This window comes from Oncorhynchus keta, chromosome 10, assembly GCF_023373465.1.
Source record: "Oncorhynchus keta strain PuntledgeMale-10-30-2019 chromosome 10, Oket_V2, whole genome shotgun sequence".
NCBI classification, from domain to species: Eukaryota; Metazoa; Chordata; class Actinopteri; order Salmoniformes; family Salmonidae; genus Oncorhynchus; species Oncorhynchus keta.
This window is the reverse complement of record NC_068430.1, coordinates 24780819-24802113: the sequence shown is the minus strand read 5'-3', so window position 1 is coordinate 24802113 and position 21295 is coordinate 24780819. Positions and strand designations below refer to the sequence as shown.

Genomic DNA, 21295 nt, shown 5'->3' with positions numbered 1-21295 from the left:
TAGGCTGTACGGGTAGGCTAGTCTACATGATGAGATTATTATGGATAAGAGCAAGAATGTTTATTTCACAATCTGCAGTCAAGCGTCCATCATCATGTCACCAGAATATAGCCATCGATATTTGGTTGATTTTGCAAACACGGGCACTTGTGGATGTTAAATGTTTTTGAAAACGTAACCTCTTGAAACTGCTTCTTATCCATCTGAATATTTTCTTCACTCTGTCTGGAAACAAGATATAATAGTGGCTGAGACCATACTATTTAATAATATAAATATTTGTATCGGTTTCCCCAAATACCAAGAGCAAATGTCATTACCACCACATCATGAAATGTGCTATTTTTGTTGAAAAGGAAATGACAGAAATTGTGCCTAATGTATTTTATAACATTTCACTTCACTTCACTTCACTTTATATGTATTCATCATTGTCATGTCTTAATGTCTCTATATGCCTTGATGATACTCAGAAACACGTATTTACCAAATCCAAATCTTATTTTACATAATTCCTAAATTAAGAACATGCATATAAGGTTCAGATACGGGATAAATCATCAATATCTATTGCAATTTAATACACCTTCAAAAATATGTGCCGTGATGGCAATGACTTAGCAGTGGTGTAAAGTACTCAAGTAAAAATACTTTAAAGTATCTGTACTTTATTTTACTGTTTCTATTTTTGACAACTTTTACTTTTACTTCACTACATTCCTAAAGAAAATAATGTACTTTTTACTCCATACATTTTCCCTGACACACAAAAGTACTTCTTATGCTTAGCAGGACAGGAAAATGGTACAATGCATACACTTATCCCTGGTCATCCTGACTGCCTCTATTCTTGCAGACTCACTAAACAAAAATGATTTGTTTAGAAATGATGTCTGAGTGTTGGAGTGTGCCCCTGGCTATCCGTAAATTAAGAAAACAAGACAATTGGTTTGCTTAATGTAAGGAATTAGAAATTATTTATATTTTTACTTTTACTTTAGATACTTAAGTATATTGTAGCAATTACATTTACTTTTGATACTTAAGCATATTTAACTGGGTGACTCACTTTTACTTGAGTCATTTTCTATGAAGGTATCTATACTTTTACTCAAGTATTACAATTGGGTACTTTTTTCATCACTGTGACTTAGCGGTGTGGGAATGACAAACAACTGATGAAAAATACCATTAAACATTTTCATGCCACAGTTGTACATGTTTCATTTTATTGAAGATATAGAACACACCATTCAAAACTTCAAAAAACAAAGGTTACATACCTCAAGAACTTAAAGCATCTTTTAGAACAATTTGGGATTCAACGCATGTACAAGGTTGGAGACACTGGTTGACATTAAACAAATTCTTGTTCACTGGCTGCAGTCTATTGATTCAGACACATGAGACAGGTGTGTGGTCACTCAAGATTAGGTGTTGCCCTTACTGCTTAACGAGAGAGCAGATTTCCTCCCAGACTGCGCCATCAAGCATCGCATGCCGTTTTGTCACTGAATGAGGCTCAGGGACAAGCCCAAGAACATTCTCTGGTTGGTACTGAACAATGTCCTCTCTCATTGGCCAAAAGAATTGGTGGCTCCCACACGACTTATGGTCTTGACTAGAGTGTAGCTCTTTGCATCAACATCTTGTATAATATCAGGGTAACGGTCTTCATCATATTTCACAACACACCACTTTCCAATCAGTTCCTCATGTACAGTTGAAGTCAGAAGTTTACATACACTTAGGTTGCAGTCATGAAAACTAGTTTTTCAACCACTCCACACATTTCTTGTTAACAAACTATAGTTTTGGCAAGTCATTTTTCCAACAATTGTTTACAGACAGATTATTTTACTTATAATTCACTGTATCACAATTCCAGTTGGTCAGAAGTTTACATACACTAAGTTGACTGTGCCTTTAAACAGCTTGGAAAATTCGAGAAAATGATGTCATGGCTTTAGAAGCTTCTGATAGGCTCATTGTCACGCCCTGGTCGAAGTATGTATGTTTGTCTTCATTTATTTGGTCAGGCCAGGGTGTGACATGGGTTATTGTGGTGCGTTTTTGTCATGGGGTTTTTGTGGGTTGTCTAGCATAGTCTATGGCTGCCTGAGGCGGTTCTCAATCAGAGTCAGGTGATTATCGTTGTCTCTGATTGGGAACCATATTTAGGCAGCCATATTCTTTGAGTATTTTGTGGGTGATTGTTCCTGTCTCTGTGTTAGTTGTCACCAGATAGGCTCAGTCACTTTGGTTTTTCTTTTTTCCCTGTTTTGGAAGAGAAGAGAACGAGCGCCATTCTCCTTGTGGAGATGGTGCAAAATACATCAACGCGGTCGGTCCCTGGGATTGGGCTGGCCAACACAATTCGGTTTGCTTGGAAGGAAAAGGAGTTGGAGCCTTTAGGACGGGAAACTTTTGGAAGGATAATATTGATGGGGATTCTAAAGCTGACGGTGAAGGACGTGTTTTGTTTCCAAGGCAACTCGTTGGAGGGAGCATACGACGTGGCACTATATACAGAGGAGAAACACGATGATATCCTGAGAAGGGCAAGAGCAGTGAGAGGTGAGAGGCCAATGAGCCAATATGAAATAACAAGCCTGGCGAAGAATAACTTTAGGGTTGTAACTGTCAACATTTACAACCCTTACGTTAAGGACGAAGAGGTGAGGGCTTTTTTGGGGAGATACATGGATAACGTCTCCTCAGCAAGGCACCTCAAAGACTCCCTTGGGTTTTGGAATGGGAGGAGAGGCTTCCAGGCCCTCCTCAGAGAGGACCCAAAGGGACATGGTGGCTACCTCCATCCTCCTGCTATGTTCTCCCTAGGGGCTGACAGGGGGACGTTGTTTTATGCACGTCAGCCCCCATTTTGCAGGCGCTGTATGGCCTACGGACACATATTCGCCTCGTGCAGCACAAGAAAATGCAGATTTTGTGGATCTGAGGAACACGAGGCGAGGGATTGTGACAAGCCTAAGGCGTGCCACGGGTGTGGCTCGTCAGCACACCTGTGGCGGGGGTGCCTGGCTCGTCAGAGGTCATATGCGTCTGCGGCTGGGGGGGGGAGCAGGAGCAGGGGATGGGGGAAGAAGAGGAGGGGAAGGAAGCACACCTCATGACCAGAGTACAGGTCCAGAGGGGAAGGCCGCAAGGAAGGAGGAGGAGCAAGAAGCGGCGGATGGAGGAGAGAAGGAAACGGAAGGCACGGGAGTAGGAGAACCAGGAAAAGCGGCGGAAGAAGGCAACCGAGTGGAGGAGCATGAGAGAGAAGAAAGCGAGGGAGGAGTGTTGGAGAAGGAGACGGTGGAAGAGCATCGGGTGAGTCTCCTGTTTTTGTTTTTTTCTGTCTGGGTTTAGAATTTGAGTGTATTACATGTTTTTATTTTATTTTTTCATGGGGTCTAATTTTACTTTTGTTAGTTTAAATGTAAGGGTTTAGGGGATTTTGTTAAGAGGGCGGTTTTTAGTTATTTGGAGGGTGTGGGGTTTGATTTTTTTTTTTTACAGGAGGTTCACCTGAGGGATGGAGGGTATGTTAGTAGGTTTAAGAGGGAGTGGGACAAGGGGGAGTCGGTTTGGGGTATTGGGGGGGTGCACTCATCGGGGGTAGGGATTTTGTGTGGGCACAGGGAGGTAAAAGTGGAGGATTCTTTTGTGGTAATGCAGGGAGGGTTATAGGGGTGGATGTCACGATAAGGGATTGTAAATTTAGATTAGTGGTGGTGTATGGGCCACAGGTGGTGGCAGACAGGAGGGAGATGGTGGACTGTCTGACGCCCCTGTGTGTCACAAATAGGAAATTAGTGATAGGGGGGGATTTTAATACAGATTTAGGAATGGGGGGGATAGCAGTGCAGGCGCCATTGCCGGGCTAATGGCTTGCCATGGTCTGGTAGGGGCGGCAGGGTAGCCTAGTGGTTAGAGCGTTGGGCTAGTAACCGGAAGGTTGCAAGTAACCGGAAGGTTGCAAGTTCAAATCCCTGAGCTGACAAGGTACAAATCTGTCGTTCTGCCCCTGAACAGGCAGTTAACCCACTGTTCCTAGGCCGTCATTGAAAATAAGAATTTGTTCTTAACTGACTTGCCTAGTTAAATAAAGGCAAAATAAAAAGATGGTGGTCTGCACACTTCTCCGAAAATGGACGGTCCTACATGGCGCAACTCCAGGGGGGTTGAGCGGAGGCTCGACTATATTTTTGTACCCAGGTCTTTAGGTAAGTTGTCTGGGCGGCTGTTGCCTGTTTTCTTTTCGGATCACGACGGGGTGCTCCTGCAGGTGGGGTCGCCATCTGCCTCTTTGGTAGGGGGTACTGGAAGTTAGATCGGGATGTGCTGGAGGAGCAGGCTTTTGTTGACGGGTTTTATGGTTTCTTTTGGAGGCTTGAAGGCCTCCGGTCCATGTGCGAGGGGGTGTTAGAGTGGTGGGAATTAGTTAAGGTGAGGATTAGGGCTTTTATAATAGGGTATTGCAAGAGGGGAAAAAAGGGAGGAGAGGAGGGAGGTGGATCGTATCCAAAGGTTAATTGAACTCGAATACGAGGCAGGCAACCTCGGCGGGTCGTTTGACTGGGAGAGATCCGCAACCCTAAAGGCGCAGCTCAGGGAGTTGCAGGAGCGGAAGGCTCAAGCTTTCCTGGAGCGTGCGCATAGTGGCTTTCTAGAACATAATGAGACTTGTTCTGCTATGTTCTTTAAGTTGGTTAGGGCCAGACAGAGTAGGAAGGTAATGCATGGTGTTAGGGAAGAAAATGGTAGTATAGTTAGAGAACCAGAGGATATGGTCAGGGTGACAACTGATCATTTCCAAGGTTTATTTAAGGAAAGGGAAATAGATGTAGAGCAGGGAAATGTGTTTTTAGAACACTTGTCCAGGCGGTTGCCGGAGGACATTAGAGAAGTGATGGAGGCCCAGATCTCACTAGAAGAGGTTGAGAGCGCTCTTAGGAGGATGGGAAAAGGGAAGGTGCCTGGGATGGATGGGCTGCCGGCTGAGTTTTATCTCAAGTTTTGGGGTATACTCGGACCAGTGGTCCTCGAAGTCTTGAAGGCCATCCTTGAGACGGGGGTCCCGGGGGGATCAATGACTGTTGGTGTGCTGTCACTTTTATATAAGAAGGGGGAAGTAACAGACCTTGGCAACTGGCGGCCGTTGACCATGCTGTGTGTAGATTACAAGCTACTTGCAAAGGTTTTAGCAGACCGGTTGCGCACAGCCCTTCCCTACGTCGTTCATGAGGATCAGACGTGCGGAGTAGAGGGCCGCTCTATTAGATGGAACCTACAGTTAATCAGGGACTCCATCGCTTGGGTTGAAGATAGAGGACTGCCTTTAATGGTAGCAGCGCTAGATCAGGCGAAAGCCTTTGATCGCGTGAATAGATCCTTTTTATTTGGGGAGAAGTTCATAGGATGGATTCGTACATTATATGTCGGAGCGGGGTGCCGAGTTAGTGTAAATAGTCACTTGGGTGACGTTTTTGACCTCTCGTCTGGGGTAAGGCAGGGGTGCCCACTCTCGGCTCTCCTCTTCGTTCTGTACATGGAGCCTCTGGGGGCTGCCATTAGGGCAGACACAGGGGTGGAAGGCTTGTTGATCCCTGGAAGTGGTGGGCTGCGTGTTAAGATGACGCAGTACGCCGACGACACTTCCTTGCTGCTGTGCAAGGACTCGTGCCTGACAAGGTCCCTTGCCATCTTTGGGGATTTCACCCGAGCGTCGGGAGCAGTTCTGAACCATGCAAAGTGTTCCGTCAAGTTTTTCGGAAGATGGCGCGGTAGAACGGATGTGCCTGGGGGGGTTATCTCTCTGTGAGGGGGCCCTGACGATTCTCGGGGTCCATTTTGAGACCTCTGGCTCAGCGACGCTAAACTGGAACATGCGTATCGCAGTGGTACAGAGGAAGCTAGCAATGTGGAAGGCTAGGTATTTGTCTTTTATGGGCAAATTCCTGGTCCTAAAGGTGGATGTGTTGCCATCTCTTTTGTATTTGGCGTACATCTACCCATTGCCGGCTTGTCTGAGGAGGCCTCGAGTGAGGCTTGTGTTTCAGTTTATGTGGAGTGGCAGGTGCGAGTGGGTCGCCAGGGCACGCATGATCTGTCCCATCGGGGAGGGAGGTAGGGGGGTACCACATTTTACCCCTCAAGCTGGACACAATTTTTGTTTCTTTCTTGTTAACGGAGCTTGCTCATCCAGTGATACACCTGTCCGGTTACCTCCTGCGGGTGTTCTTCTCGTATCAGGCGAGAAGCGTAATGGTGTGGTCTAACACGGGTCCTCGGGCGGAACAGCTGCCGTGGCACTTTGGTCATGCGGCCAAGTGGCTGCGTGCGCACCCTGAGGTTGAAGTTGCCCGAGTAGGTTTAGATCACAGGCACCTGTACGAGGAGGTCAGAAAGGCAGGGAGTCCGGCAGGTGCAGGTGCGGGGTCTGGACAACAGGCTCAAGGACCTGAATTGGTTGAGCCTCCATAAGTGCTTGCCGGTACGTTCCATCATGTACCGGTATAGTTTGGTGCAATCCCCCACCGGTCCAAGATCCTCTTGTGGCAGGGAGGAGACTGTGCGCCATGTCTTTTGGGACTGTGCCTTTGCCGGAGTAGTATGGGCTAGGGCACGGGTGTTGTTAGGTTTGGTAAGGGGGGATTTTGTATTGACGTGGGCCAGGTTAGAGAGAGGTGTAGGGAGAGCAAGAGGGACGGATAGGGACAGGTTTCTGCTCTGGCTTCTCATGAGTCTCTTTAAACGGGGGCTGTGGGAAGCCAGGCAGAACATGGTGAAGACAGGGAAAGATTGGGGGGTGGAAGGGATAGTGAGGAGGGTGGAAGGAGATTTGAGGGGGAGGATGAAGAGGGAGGAGAGGAAGTGGGGGCAGCATGCTGCTCGGGAGAGGTAGAAGGGGGGTTTAGGAAGGGGTGTCATTGAGATTTGTAAGGGTATAGATTAGGGAAGGGGAGATAGGGAAAGGTATTTTGTAGTGTGACGGGGAGGGAAGATGTTCCCCTGAGGTTTTGTTTGGGGTTTATGTTTAGTTAAATTAGTTTAATTAAAATACCATTATTTGAGTATGTATGAAAATTATGAGTTGTAAAGAATGAATGGAATTGAAGATAATAAATAATTTTTAATAAAAAAAAAAATAGGCTGTATAGGTTTTCACATTCCGTTTGTTGTTTTTGTATTGTTCGTGTTTTTTTCTTCATTAAAGATGTATCGAACTCACCACGCTGCATTTTGGTCCGACTCTCTTTCAACGGAAGAAAACCGTAACACTCATTTACATAATTTGAGTCAAATGGAGGAGTACCTGTGGATGTCTCTGAAGGCCTACCTTCAAACTCAGTACCGATTTGCTTGACATCATAGGAAAAGCTAAAGAAATTAGCCAAGACATCAGAAAATAAATTATAGACCTCCACAAGTCTGGTTCATCCTTGGGAGCAATTTCCAAATGCCTGAAGGTACCACATTCATCCGTACAAACAATAGTATGCTAGTATAAACACCATGGGACCACGCAGCCGTCACACCGCTCAGGAAGGAGAAGCGTTCTGTCTCCTAAAGATGAAGGTACGTTGGTGTGAAAAGTGCAAATCAGTCCCAGAACAACAGCAAAGGACCTTGTGAAGATGCTTGAGGAAACAGGTACAAAAGTATCGATAGCCACAGTAAAATGAGTCCTATATCGACATAACCTGAAAGGCCACTCAGCAAGGAAGAAGCCACTGCTCCAAAACCGCCATAAAAAGCCAGACTACGGTTTGCTACTGCACATGGAGACAAAGATAGTACTTTTTGGAGAAATGTCCTCTGGTCTGATGAAACAACAATAGAACTGTTTGGCCATAATGACCATTGTTATATTTGGAGGAAAAAGGGGGAGGCTTGCAAGCCGAAGAACACCATCCCAACCGTGAAGCACAGGGGTGGCAGCATCATGTTTTGGGGGTGCTTTGCTGCAGGAGGGACTGGTGCACTTCACAAAATAGATGTGAGGATATATTGAAGCAACATCTCAAGACATCAGTCAGGAAGTTAAAGCTTGGTCGCAAATGGGTCTTCCAAATGGACAATGACCCCAAGCATACTTCCAAAGTTGTGGCAAAATGGCTTAAGGACAACAAAGTCCAGGTATTGGAGTGGCCATCACAAAGCCCTGACATCAATCCTATAGAAAATTTGTGGGAAGAACTGAAAAAGTGTGTGCGAGCAAGTAGGCCTACAAACCTGACTCAGTTACACCAGCTCTGTCAGGAGGAATTGGCCAAAATTCACCCAACTTATTGTGGGAAGCTTGTTGAAGGCTACCCGAAATGTTTGACCCATGTAAACAATTTAAAGGCAATGCTACCAAATACTAATTGAGTGTATGTCAACTTCTGACCCACTGGGAATGTGATGAAAGAAATAAAAGCTGAAATAAATAATTCTCTCTACTATTATTCTGACATTTCACATTTTTAAAATAAAGTGGTGATCCTAACTGACCCAAGACAGGGAATTTGTAATAGGATTAAATGTCAGGAGTTGTGAAAAACTGAGTTAATGTATTTGGCTAAGGTGTATGTAAACTTCCGACTTCAACTGTATGTCTGCAATGGGCTGTATTGCACTAGGAGATTGCTGTGGTGCTGTGCAGGTGGAAGTGGAAGGTTGTGCTTTGTCTGCCTCTGTTTGTTGAATTATCGCGGTCTGTGGGCCAAAACAATCACACAGATGTGGAGTCATTTGAGGGGCAGGTAGGTCATCATTCTGTAGCTGTAAGACTTCAGGTGAGTGTGGTGGAGTGTTCCTTGACAGGTAACACTCCATAACCACTCTGTTCTGGATATTTGATCTTCTCTTTCTTTGGTTTATTTTCTGTTGACTCCTTTTTTCCCTTTTATCTCGCTGGAAAAGTTGTGAGATGGATTTCAGTTCACCACTTTCTTTTCACTTAAGGGATCTTTCTTTTTGTTTCTTAAGATACTCCTGGTGTCTTTTAGGATCTTGTTTATATACACGATCAAAAGCTTGTTGAACATCTCATTCCAAAATCATGGGCATTAATATGGACTTGGTCCCACCTTTGCTGCTATAAAAGCCTCCACTTCTCTGGGAAGGCTTTCCATTAAATGTGGGTTGAGGTGAGGGCTCTATGCAAGCCAGTCAAGGTCTTCCACACCGATCTTGACAAACCATTTCTGTATGGACCTCGCTTTCTGCACGGGGGCATTGTCATGCTGAAACAGGGAAGAGCCTTCCCACAAACTGTTGCCATAAAGTTGGAAGCACAGAATGATCTAGAATGTCATTGTATGCAGGAGTGTTAAGATTTCCCTTCACTGGAACCAATGGGCCTAGCCCGAACCATGAAAAACAGATCCAGACCATTATTCCTCTTCCAGCAAATGTATCATTTGGCACTGTGCAGATTTTTCCTTCTGACTGCCATATGGTAAAGCGTGATTCAACCCTCCAGAGAACTCATTTCCACTGCTAAGTTCTATGGTGGCCAGCTTTACACCACTCCAGCTGATGCTTGGCATTGAACTTGGTGATTTTACAGTAGGCTTGTGTGCGGCTGCTCGGCCATGGAAACCCATTTCATGAATCCCCCAACGAACAGTTCTTGTGCTGACATTTCTTCCAGAGGCAGTTTGGAACTCGGTAGTGTGTTGCAACTGAGGACAGACAATTGTTACGTGCTACGCGCATCAGCACTTGACGGTCCTGTTCTGTGAGCTTGTGTGGCCTACCACTTCACGGCTGAGCTGTTGTTGCTCCTAGATATTTCCACTTACAATTGACTGGGGCAGCTCTAGCACGGCAGAAATTTGACGAACTGACTTGTTGGAAAGTTGACATCCTATGACGGTGCCATATTGAAAGTCACCGGCCATTCTACTGCCAATGTTTGTCTATGGAGATTGCATGGCGGTATAGTGTATGTCCTTGTCCTATCCTTGGTTGATTTATGGGGCATTTTATAGAACATAAAAAAAAGATAATTCAAGTCAGTAATAACCATAGTAAGTCACATAAATCAAAATCACATAATACAAATTGAAATGGTCTTATTTAGAAAATAACTGTTCAATTTCAACTTAACCATGATCATATATGTAATATGTGTCTTTCAGGTCTTATGGTAAGTAAAAATGTAACAGCTAATATATTTAGTCATTACCACCACATTCTGTCCTTACCATCACAGTTCATTACGTGGTGGTAAGGATGTGCGGTGAGAATGACATTTTTACAGTATTTGTTCATAAATAGCAGGTATTCTAGCATGCTAACAGCCAGCATACAATGTATCCTAAATAAACATAATTAAAACATAATTTCAAAAATCTAACATAACTTGATGAAATGATAGCCTCTTTGGTAATGAAATACAATAAAAAATATAATATCGGTCATACTTCATCACATCAAAATGTGAATCTCCCTCCATGACATCCATGTTCTCCACTGTGTAACGTCATTCTTCGTTTGTCAAGAGAGAGTCGGACCGAAATGCAGCGTGGTGGTTACTCATGTCTTTAATGAAGGAAGAGCGATACATGAAATAACTATACAAATACAAAACAACAAACGGAACGTGAAACCTAATTACAGCCTATCTGGTGAACACTACACAGAGACAGGAACAATCACCCACGAAATACACAGTGAAACCCAGGCTACCTAAATACGGTTCCTAATCAGAGACAACGAGAATCACCTGACTCTGATTGAGAACCGCCTCAGGCAGCCAAGCCTATACAACACCCCTACTCAACCGCAATCCCAAATACTACATACCCCAATACGAAATTACAATATATAAACCCATGTCACACCCTGGCCTGACCAAATATATAACGAAAACACAAAATACAATGACCAAGGCGTGACACACTGTCACTACTCACATCCATGGCAACCAAGAACACATACTTTTGAAAAAACATTATTATCATGTAATTTGCTTGTCGTGGTGGTAATGACCCAATACTTAGAGAGGACTAAGTATTTTGTGTGAAATATATATATAGTTTCCACTTATTTTACTATATTTTTTTAAACAGGTGCATTAAATATTTTCTTATGATCAAGCCTTTTGTAAGTGTAATACATAGCAGACTGTCAAAAGTCTGTGTGTGAGACAGGACGAAAAATGTTGAAGGTTCTCTGCTTTAATGGATGTGAAATAAAAACATCTAAATTCACATTTGATCTTAAAATTCTAACCCTGAGACACAACAAGGCCCGTATTTGCAAAATCACCCATTTACTGGAAAGGAGCATCACGAGCATCGTGCACTTTCACCACCCTGTGAAGTTCATCAACTTTATCTTATTTGTAGCCTAATAAACTGCATGGTTTCCCGAGTCGTCGTGGAAGGACCACACACCATATCATCGCATGACTCCAAGTTAATTTCGATATGATGGTTATTATATAATTATTTGCACATAAAGGTGTTTCCACTGCCATTTCTCGTATAACTTTACGAATGCAAAAAGATCCCACCATGTTGAATGAACGCATTATCTGTCGTCATTAATCAAATTGTACCGAAAGTTACTGTTTCCATCACAGCCGTCCTAACTTTCTTTTTTATTTTACGAGGTATGATTTTACTGCAAAGAAACTGTGGATGGAAACGTGGTTTATGCTAGAAAATTGTGCAAGAACTCCCAATCTCTGTTGCCCTGGCAAAAAACTATATTCAAAACGGTGAAGCCAAGAAACAATAAATAATTAAGTTGAGGTCAAGAGACTCATGTTCCTGAATCCATTAAATCCTTGAACAACAGAACATGTTTCTCACTATAAACAATGAATGAGGTTAGATAGGTTATATTAGCATAGCAAAAGAAATTGAGAAAAGTGGCTCATACCAAAACTTTAAAACATCTTCACCGCTCAATTTTTTGTTGAGAAGGCACTGAAGGTAATTTCAATCGATTTTAAAGTCCTTCAATTACAGACACACTGGCAACAATTCTGGGAGGGAAATTGATTTTTCAGCCTGTCTGTGAGCCAAGGCCAAACGTTAAGACCTGAACAACAACCATGGAGACAAACAGATTATCAAAAGTTTTAGAGCCTTTCTCCCCAACATTTTGATTCAGACTCCTAGCTGCTTTTTGCCGTAAACCCTGTCTGAGTATATTATATATGATGGTTTGATTTAGAAGCTGAATAATTAAAGGTGCAGGTGAAGGAAAAATAGGAGATTTCCTTACCTTACAGTGTGGTATTGTTGTAATGTGACAATAGCCATAGGAATTCAAGGACACTGTCCTGCTTTGGGGGCCTTGTGGGTAGTAAGGTAGAGCTTGCTGTGGAAAATGCTCAATAACAACATCCGACCCCCACCTCCCACACATACACTGTCCTTCTAGCCTCCTATCATCTGTCCACTGCCTTGGCAGCCAAACAAGCCATCTGAAACGGGTTTATATTGGACAACCAATGTCCTTGAAAGGCAAAGTACAATAGCTGTATGCAATTTACAATGCTATTTGTTTTATATGAACTTATGTATTAGTAGTTCTTGCCAACATATGACTCAATGAATAACCACTACTTCCTGCAAGGCCGACTTGACCTTACGGTTTTCATGAGCGCTAGCTCTCAGCTTAGAGTTAAACACAAAAGGCAGCTTCATAAAGTGGCAATTACTGTTTTGACATAAATTCTGACAGATATATAAAAACAAATGCAAAGCTTTCCGAAACCAAAATGTAGAAATACAAGCATGAATAAAGGGAGGAATGCAATCCTGGCATAATAATGCAGTTTAATTAAAGAATAAGCAAACATGGAGATCTCTTTCTAAGCAGTATGTCTGTGGTGTTAGCCTGCTCTCTGTCTCAGAAGGTATTAACCAAGTTAAGAGCTGGTGTCTGTGGTGTTAGCCTGCTCTCTGTCTCAGAAGGTATTAACCAAGTTAAGAGCTGGTGTCTGTGGTGTTAGCCTGCTCTCTGTCTCAGAAGGTATTAACCAAGTTAAGAGCTGGTGTCTGTGGTGTTAGCCTGCTCTCTGTCTCAGAAGGTATTAACCAAGTTAAGAGCTGGTGTCTGTGGTGTTAGCCTGCTCTCTGTCTCAGAAGGTATTAACCAAGTTAAGAGCTGGGGGTAAATTATCTAATCCATTGGATGACCTCCACTGGTTCTCTCCTCATTCATATTTATATGACAGCGCTGCACTAATTTTGGAGAGTAAATCAGTGCACACATTTTCCTCTGACCTCTACCTCGCTGCTGAATTAAACAATGTCAACGCCAATGCCCACTTTAACAAGCCTTAAATTCCACAGTCCAATCCATCAGCCGGGGTATTTCTGACACACCGTAGGAAGAGCATGAAATAAGGCAATTATTGAACCATCCAGCCCATTTACACGGATACTGTAGCCGTGGAAAGCTGGGGAAGAAGTTTGACTTGTTCAGAAGATGGCACTGCAATGGGAAAGCCAAACAAGGTGATAACTACCCTCTTATGACTAATATCAATGTAGTTATTATGCTGTAGGTCTCTCTACTGCAGGTTTAAGGCTTGTAGTTCTGAATCTTTTTCACTACCTGTGCTTTGGACCAACCTCCCAGAAATGTGGTTGACCTTTCAAAAGAGCTAATGATTTCATTCAGATCATTCTAGAGCAGTTCATGTTCTATCTGCATTTTTGTTAAACTGTAGTTATATTGACACAGCCATATTCTGTTCAATGTTCTCTACCTATATAGTACTCTAAATACCCCCAATTCATGTTAAGTTCAAAACAATACAAGATAACATTTTGCCGACACCATTCAAACCAATGAGGGTTCGGAATTTTAAAGACAATTATCTCAGAATCCTCTTTTTACAGATATAACCTTATAGTCCCAAGCTCTCAAATTGCCAGTGAGTCTTTTCAGATAAATCCTCTCGATTTTCTCTCACACACAGAAGGCTGAATGAGCTGTGAATGGACCTTGTAGTCTCGTAAAATGAGTGTGTGTATGTGAGAGAGAGAGTGAGAACATGTGTGTGCGTGTGTATGCAAAAGGCTTGTAGGTCATTTTATTCAATGATTCTGTGTGTGAGAGAAACTGTCTTTGGTCATGTTGGGTCTACAGTACATGTGTGTATGACTCACTGAGGTGGCAGTTGATCTGCTGGGTGTGGGTGTCCTCAGATCTTGTGACAGATAATCCATCAGAGTCAGTCTGTCTGACAGGGATGGATTTCATCTCTCTCTCTCTCTTTACAGCTCACTCCACTCTACTCCGGCCCATGAAGGACAGTCACTCCTCTCCTCTGCCCCTCTTTGGACACATGGAGATTCATTAGAAGAGACAATGTGTGTACTGAGAGCCTTAACAGCTTTGGATTTGAGGTGTAGCCACTCAGGTTCAGTATTCAACCACTTACATTCTTGAGGTTTGACCCCAAAATAGGTTTATATAAGACAGCTGCCTTCAGAAAGGCATACCTTTGACTTATTCCACATTTTGTGTGTACAGCCTGAATTCAAATGGATTAAATATATTTTTCTCACCCATCTACACACCCCATAATGATAAAGTGAAAACATGTTAGTAGAAATGTTTGCATATTTCTTGAAAATTAAATAAAGAAATAACTAATTTACATAAGTATTCACACCCGAGTCAATACTTTGGAGAAGCACTTTTGCAGCGATTACAGCTGAGAGTCTTTCTGGGTAAGTCTCTAAGAGCTTTCCACACCTGGATTGTGCAACATTTGCCCATTATTATTTTCAAAATTCTTAAAACTCTGTCAAATTGGTTCCTGATCATTGCTAGACAATAGTTTTCAGTAGATTTGAGTCAAAACTGTAACTCTGCCACATTCACTGACTTCTTGGTAAGCAACTTGTCTAGATTTGGCCTTGTGTTTTAGGGTATTGTCCTGCTGAAAGGTGAATTAATCTCCCAGTGTCTGGTGGAAAGCAGACTGAACCAGGTTTTCCTCTAGGATTCTGCCTGTGCTTAGCTCCAGTCCATTTATTTTGTATCCTGGAAAAAATCCCCAGTCTTTAACTATTACAAGCATACCCATAACATGATGCAGCCACCATTATGCTTGAACATAATATTTTGTATTCAGGACAAAAAGTTAATTGCCTTGCACATTTTTTGGTATTTCTTTAGTGCCTTGTTGCTAACAGGATGCATGTTTTGGAATATTTGTATTATCTACAGGCTTCCTTCTTTTCACTGTCAAGTAGGTTTGTATAGTAGAGTAACTACAATGTTGTTGATCCATCCTCAGTTTTCTCCTATCACAGCCATTAAACTCTGTGACTGTTTTAAATTCACCATCGTCCTCATGGTGAAATCTCTGAGCGGTTTCCTTCCTCTCTGGCAACTGAGTCAGGAAGTACGCCTGTATCTTTGTAGTGACTGGGTGTATTGATACACCATCCAAAGTGCAATTAATAGCTTCACCATGTTCAAAGGGATATTCAATATCTTCTTTTTTTTAACCCATCTACCAATAGGTTCCCTTCTTTGCAAGGCATTGGTCAATCTCCCTGTTCTTTGAAGTTGCATCTGTTGAAATGCACTGCTGGAGCATTGTATCATTGCATGTGTGGGGTACAGCAGAGATGAGGTAGTCATTCAAAAATCATGTTGAACATTATTGCACACAGAGTCCATGAAACCTCTGAGTTGAGCAAATGTGTACTTAACTTATTTAGGCTTGCCATGAAGGTGTTGAATACTTATTGACTCAAAACATTTCAGGTTTTCATTTTTAATTCATTTGTAAACATTTGTAAAAACATAATTCCACTTTGACAACCAGATTAGGGATGAGTCAAGGGATGTGAATACTTTCTAAAGGCCCGGTACAAAACTAAAACCAGATTAGGGATGAGTCAAGGGATGTGAATACTTTCTAAAGGTCCGGTACAAAACTAGAACCAGATTAGGGATGAGTCAAGGGATGTGAATACTTTCTAAAGGCCCGGTACAAAACTAGAACCAGATTAGGGATGAGTCAAGGGATGTGAATACTTTCTAAAGGCCCGGTACAAAACTAGAACCAGATTAGGGATGAGTCAAGGGATGTGAATACTTTCTAAAGGCCCGGTACAAAACTAGAACCAGATTATGGATGAGTCAAGGGATGTGAATACTTTCTAAAGGCCCGGTACAAAACTAGAACCAGATTAGGGATGAGTCAAGGGATGTGAATACTTTCTAAAGGCCCAGTACAAAACTAGAACCAGATTAGGGATGAGTCAAGGGATGTGAATACTTTCTAAAGGCCCGGTAAAAAACTAAAACCAGATTAGGGATGAGTGAAGGGATGTGAATACTTTCTAAAGGCCCGGTAAAAAACTAAAACCAGATTCGCACGAACAGCATCAAATAAATCAACAGATAATTCTTAGTCACCTTTATTAAGCTCTCCAATTATTCATACTGTACAGTTGACCTAATCTCAACTGAATGACATACATTCACATTTATAAAAATCATTTAAACTATCTCTACCGCATTATTCATATGACGGACAGTGTGTTGGCTGCTTGGCTTCACAAACCTTTTTTTACCCTCATCAGGTAGGCACAGATGATTTATCAAAATTACATACTGCTATATAGATTAAAGTAGTAGACCTACTTTAATATCATACATGGAATTACAAAGTTAACAGGGCAACAACATTTGACATTTCATACAAGTTGTTTCAAACATACTGTAATACTCATGTGAGGTTGAGGTTTCACATACTAAGGACCTCTTAAGGCATCAATAAACCGGATTTTAACAAAGGCAAAACAGTGAGGTCACCTACTACAACGCATAAACAATTACACTAAATCATAATCCATTAAATGCTGCTCTCTAATACTCCAGGCGGGTCAAGTGAGCTACACACTACTATTCATTCCTGAATACTGGGATATGTTTTTGAATGATTTCACAGTGGCATCTGAAAATGCAGTCTGGAACATGTCATTTACTTTGAAAAATCCTTGTCTTTCCTTTTGTATTACTATGGTTTAATAAAACAATAACACCAATGTTATACAATGTTATTCTTGCTTTTTTGAAAAGGTAATAGCTAGAGAAATAGATTTAAGTTTCTCAGCTTATCAAAATGGAATGCACAATGAAAGAGTCACCCACATAAAAATACCAACAAATCTCAGAAATATAGTATAAACTTTATGATCAGAAAATAGATAAAAGCTATATGATAAATCAACCTGATATATTGCAGTTACGGTAATCATGATAACACAGGAGGTTGAAACGTAGCGATGCGCTGAATATTTAGTCTCTTTTTTTGTTTTTAACTAGGCAAGTCGGTTAAGAATAAATTCTTATTTACAATGACGGCCTACCCCGGCCAAACCTGGACGACGCTGGGCCAATTGTGCGCCGCCCTATGGGACCCCCATTCACGACCGGATGTGATACAGCCTGGATACCAAACCAGGGACTGTAGTGACGCCTCTTGCACTGGGATTTGAAGGATTGGTGTACATGCCCTGTGCAGTGGAACAGGAGCCAGCATGGTTGGTTTTGGGTGGAGTTAGGAGGGACTAGGGTGCTCAGAACAGAGAGGGGAAAGGACTGGTCAGTGTTATGGAAGGCTGAGGCTCTCTACTTCCTGGTAATGGCGGCCACAGCTTTCTTGGCAGCGTCATCCAGGTCATTGGCGGCTACGATGGGCAGTCCACTCTCTGACAGGATCCTCTTGGCCTCCTGCACATTTGTCCCTATAACACACACACACACACACACACACACACACACACACACACACACACAGCGTTAGTGAATGGTCTATGATGTATAAGGAGAGAGTTGTATGCTGCGTCTCACACCGCTACACCCACTGACTAAAAAGACACAGAACACAGGAGAACTTAACCCAATGACAGGTGCACCAAGAGATTGGTGAAATAGAACAGATGTGTCTGTGAAGGAGTGAGAAAGCCAGTGGTCTTGAAAAGGGCAGAGGGAATGTACTGCGTTCCATTGGCTGCAGTGGAGGTCAGAGGAGAGGCAGGCAGGCAGCTGGCGGGGTCTCTGCTGATCTGATCATGCCCCAGTGGAGCTCTAGCCATGCAGAGACACCCTGAGACACTACAGCTCTGAGGCCTACACTGGCTCCCTCAAAGCACAGTCCTAACCATGAGAGCAATGATGGAGAGAGGGGGGGGGGGCAGAAAAAGAGAGATATGAAAAAATAGTGAGATAGTGAGAGCTTACGCACAAACTTGTCTCTGCTCTCCCTTAGAGAAAAGGCCAACCCACAGAAACAACAGAGCCCAGCTGTCTATGTGCTGTTCACTGATTCACTGATTTCACAGGTGAGAATGGTACTGCAGGGAGGAGGGAATTTACATAACGCAGGTGTTCCACATCCCTATGATGTGTGTGTGTGTGTGTGCGTGTCGGCGCGGCTCTCCTGACTGGTGTGTAATTAAGATTGCATGATATGTGAAATCTCAGGAGCCTGGATGTTCTAATCAATAGCAGTTTCATGAGGAATTATATTACCGCCGCCACTTAACTCCTAATATTTCAGCGCTTTTGTCCGGTGAGATAATAACTCATTCTAAACACATTTTTTGAGTTCTGCACAAAGCAATCAATTGTGTAATCTAATTAGAGGAAGGGAAGGCATTGGGCAGACACACAGCAGATATGGGATCCAAAGTCATCTTCTAAACGAACAGCATCTTCTCTGTCCTCTGCTAAATCTATATGGAAAAGGGCACTGCTTTCGCTCAGAGGCTCAATACACTGAAATAAATTTCATTTGGATTGACAAATCACAGAGATCATATTCCCGTAGAGGTCATGGAGAGGTTATCAGCTAATAAACAAATCCAATCTGAGACAAGAAACACTCCTATTCATCTTCATATGGCCTTCACTCTGCTGCTATACAAATATATTTTTACAGAAAAGATTATAGACAAATATTGTATAAGGAAAATACTTAGTTCCTGGCTCTGTCGGGAATCCTGGAACTGAAACTCCTAGATCTAACACCAACAGACTTTCTAAGAATCTCACCACACATAGGGTTCAACAAACACAGAGTGTGTGTGAGTGCCTCTGCATGTGTGATTGTGGAGGGTGTGTGGAGAAAGCTTGTGTCAGTGAGCAGAGTGCAGTTCCAGAATGAGCGGCAGGGAGCAGTGTCTGTCTGTCTACAGCAGCAGCCCAGCTTACTGATACTGTACGGGAGGTGTAGTTTCACCTACAGCCACTAGGTGCTGCCAGAGACCTCAAAGTCAGGTCTAAAGAAAACATCAGCAGAGGCCTGTCCCTTCAAGAGACACTTTATACTATACTACTAGGAGGAAGGACATTCACAATGGTGCTGATAGATATATATATATACACACACACACACACACACACACACACACACACACACGCACACACAGAATAGAATGGTGAACATATGTATCATACAGAATATAATTGATTTCTACTATGTGGAATAAAGAACTATGTTCTCTCTATGCAACACATAACTGCAGTGTACTGAATGAACATACATGGTCAATACATCCTCCCTTATACAATACAAGGAGTGTGTGATAATGACTAGCCCTGTCCAGTACCTTCAGCTGGGATCTCTGGGGTGGGAGCTTGCCTCCTCTTGTAGTAGAGGGATCTAAACAGTGGCACTGAGAGCTACACGGGCTCCAGAAGCACCATGAGCCCCAACAGCCCTGCCTGAGTTTATAGCAGATTCTGATCATTGTAAATTAAGCTGTAGCAGGGGCCTATTGTACCTTGGAGGACTGTCCTGCTGAGGCAACTACACTGCCACAGCCTGGGACCTGAAGGAGGGAATACCTCTCCTTCTATCATTTTACACTTCTAACTACTCAGAGACTATAGTTCCTTCCCCAAGTCTACATGTTAGAGTGTATAAGAGAGAGAGAGAGAGAGAAAGTGAGAGAAGGGAGTGAGAGTTTATGTATGCGTCTGTGGTAATGGGCATGTGACAGGTGTGTGTGTGTGGTCCATGGCTGGACAGTGATGGCCCGACCAAAGCATCTGATGGCTTTATTAAAGCTGTAATGATACTGTCAGTGATGTGTGTGTGTGTGGTCTGCAGCTAGTCAGCAGTAGATTAAGCTAGAATGATACTGTCAGCACGACCTCTCTAGAACCACTAGTCCATTCTAATTACATTGGAAAACGTCTATATCCCCCACATTCTCCTTTATTAAGGAGAGCCTGGCCTCGACAGACAGCCAGCCAGCCAGCGGAATGGCCTGAAGGGAATATAGTCCCTTTTTCACAAGACCGTGTGGCGCGTTTAAGGGACTTTTATCCACACACACAGACTCATGCATACACAAAGACACATGCCACACATGCACATTCGCACACACACTGTGGCCAGAGTCTCTGAGAGGGGGCAGTAGTTCCTCATTTAGATTTAGCGTGCATGTGTGTGTGTTTACATCAGGCATGACTATCTGCATTGGAGAGCCTGACAACCATGCAGTGTCCATCAATAAACGAAAGTCCAATGATTGAAAGCCAGCCCATTAATAAAACATCAACCACTGGCATAAAATTCTCAACTCCACATCTCCACAGCCAACCACCATGTGGCCAAAGGATGCAGAAAAAAGGCTTTCCAATTAAAAGTGGCAGAGTTAATCCTGGCTGATCCTTTTGAAGAGCAGCCTGCCATTATGGGGTCTGTGGTCAGCGCAGCTAGCTAGGCTGATTGATTCTGACCAATCCCGCTCTATGATGCCCCAGCCGTAATGACCACAGCTAAATCAAGGATTAAACGCCATGAGGACTCTGATTCAACCCAATGGTCACCATGAACTTCTGAGCCAATCCCCAATTTGAGAGCCAGAGGCAATTTGTGACATGTTTGTGAAAAGTGAAACCGCTAATTAACGTTTTTGTGTGTGTCTTCCATGAAAACATATTGTCAGAGTCAACACAAACACGTGTGTGTGATCAAAGCAGTATCGATCACACTAAACATGCTGCCACCACTATTCAGGGAAGTCAATCCCAGCTATGGATTTGAACACAATCATTTGCCTCTTTCAGCCCTGAGTCCAACAACAGGGAGTGTTTATCTGGGTTTTATTTGCCACCAATGCTCCTTATAGGACACATCACTGCACTCTATACTCCTCTGTAAACTGGTCATCTCTGTAGACCCGACGCAAGACACACAGTTGTTTCTTATTTATAAAACCCACTTAGGCCTCACTCCCTCCTATCTGAGATACCTACTGCAGCCCTCATTCTCCACATACAACACCCGCTC

General features: G+C 43.0%; 1 protein-coding gene across 1 annotated transcript in view; it reads right to left on the bottom strand.

The window, feature by feature from the left end:
• Positions 1-16390: 16390 nt before the first annotated feature.
• The window catches only part of suclg2 (succinate-CoA ligase GDP-forming subunit beta), a 131686-nt gene continuing 126781 nt past the window's right edge, over positions 16391-21295 (bottom strand). The window contains exon 11 of the mRNA XM_052526740.1: positions 16391-17738. Coding sequence (XP_052382700.1) covers positions 17623-17738 — 116 coding nt within the window. The 3' untranslated portion in view covers positions 16391-17622. The remainder of the gene's footprint in view (positions 17739-21295) is intronic.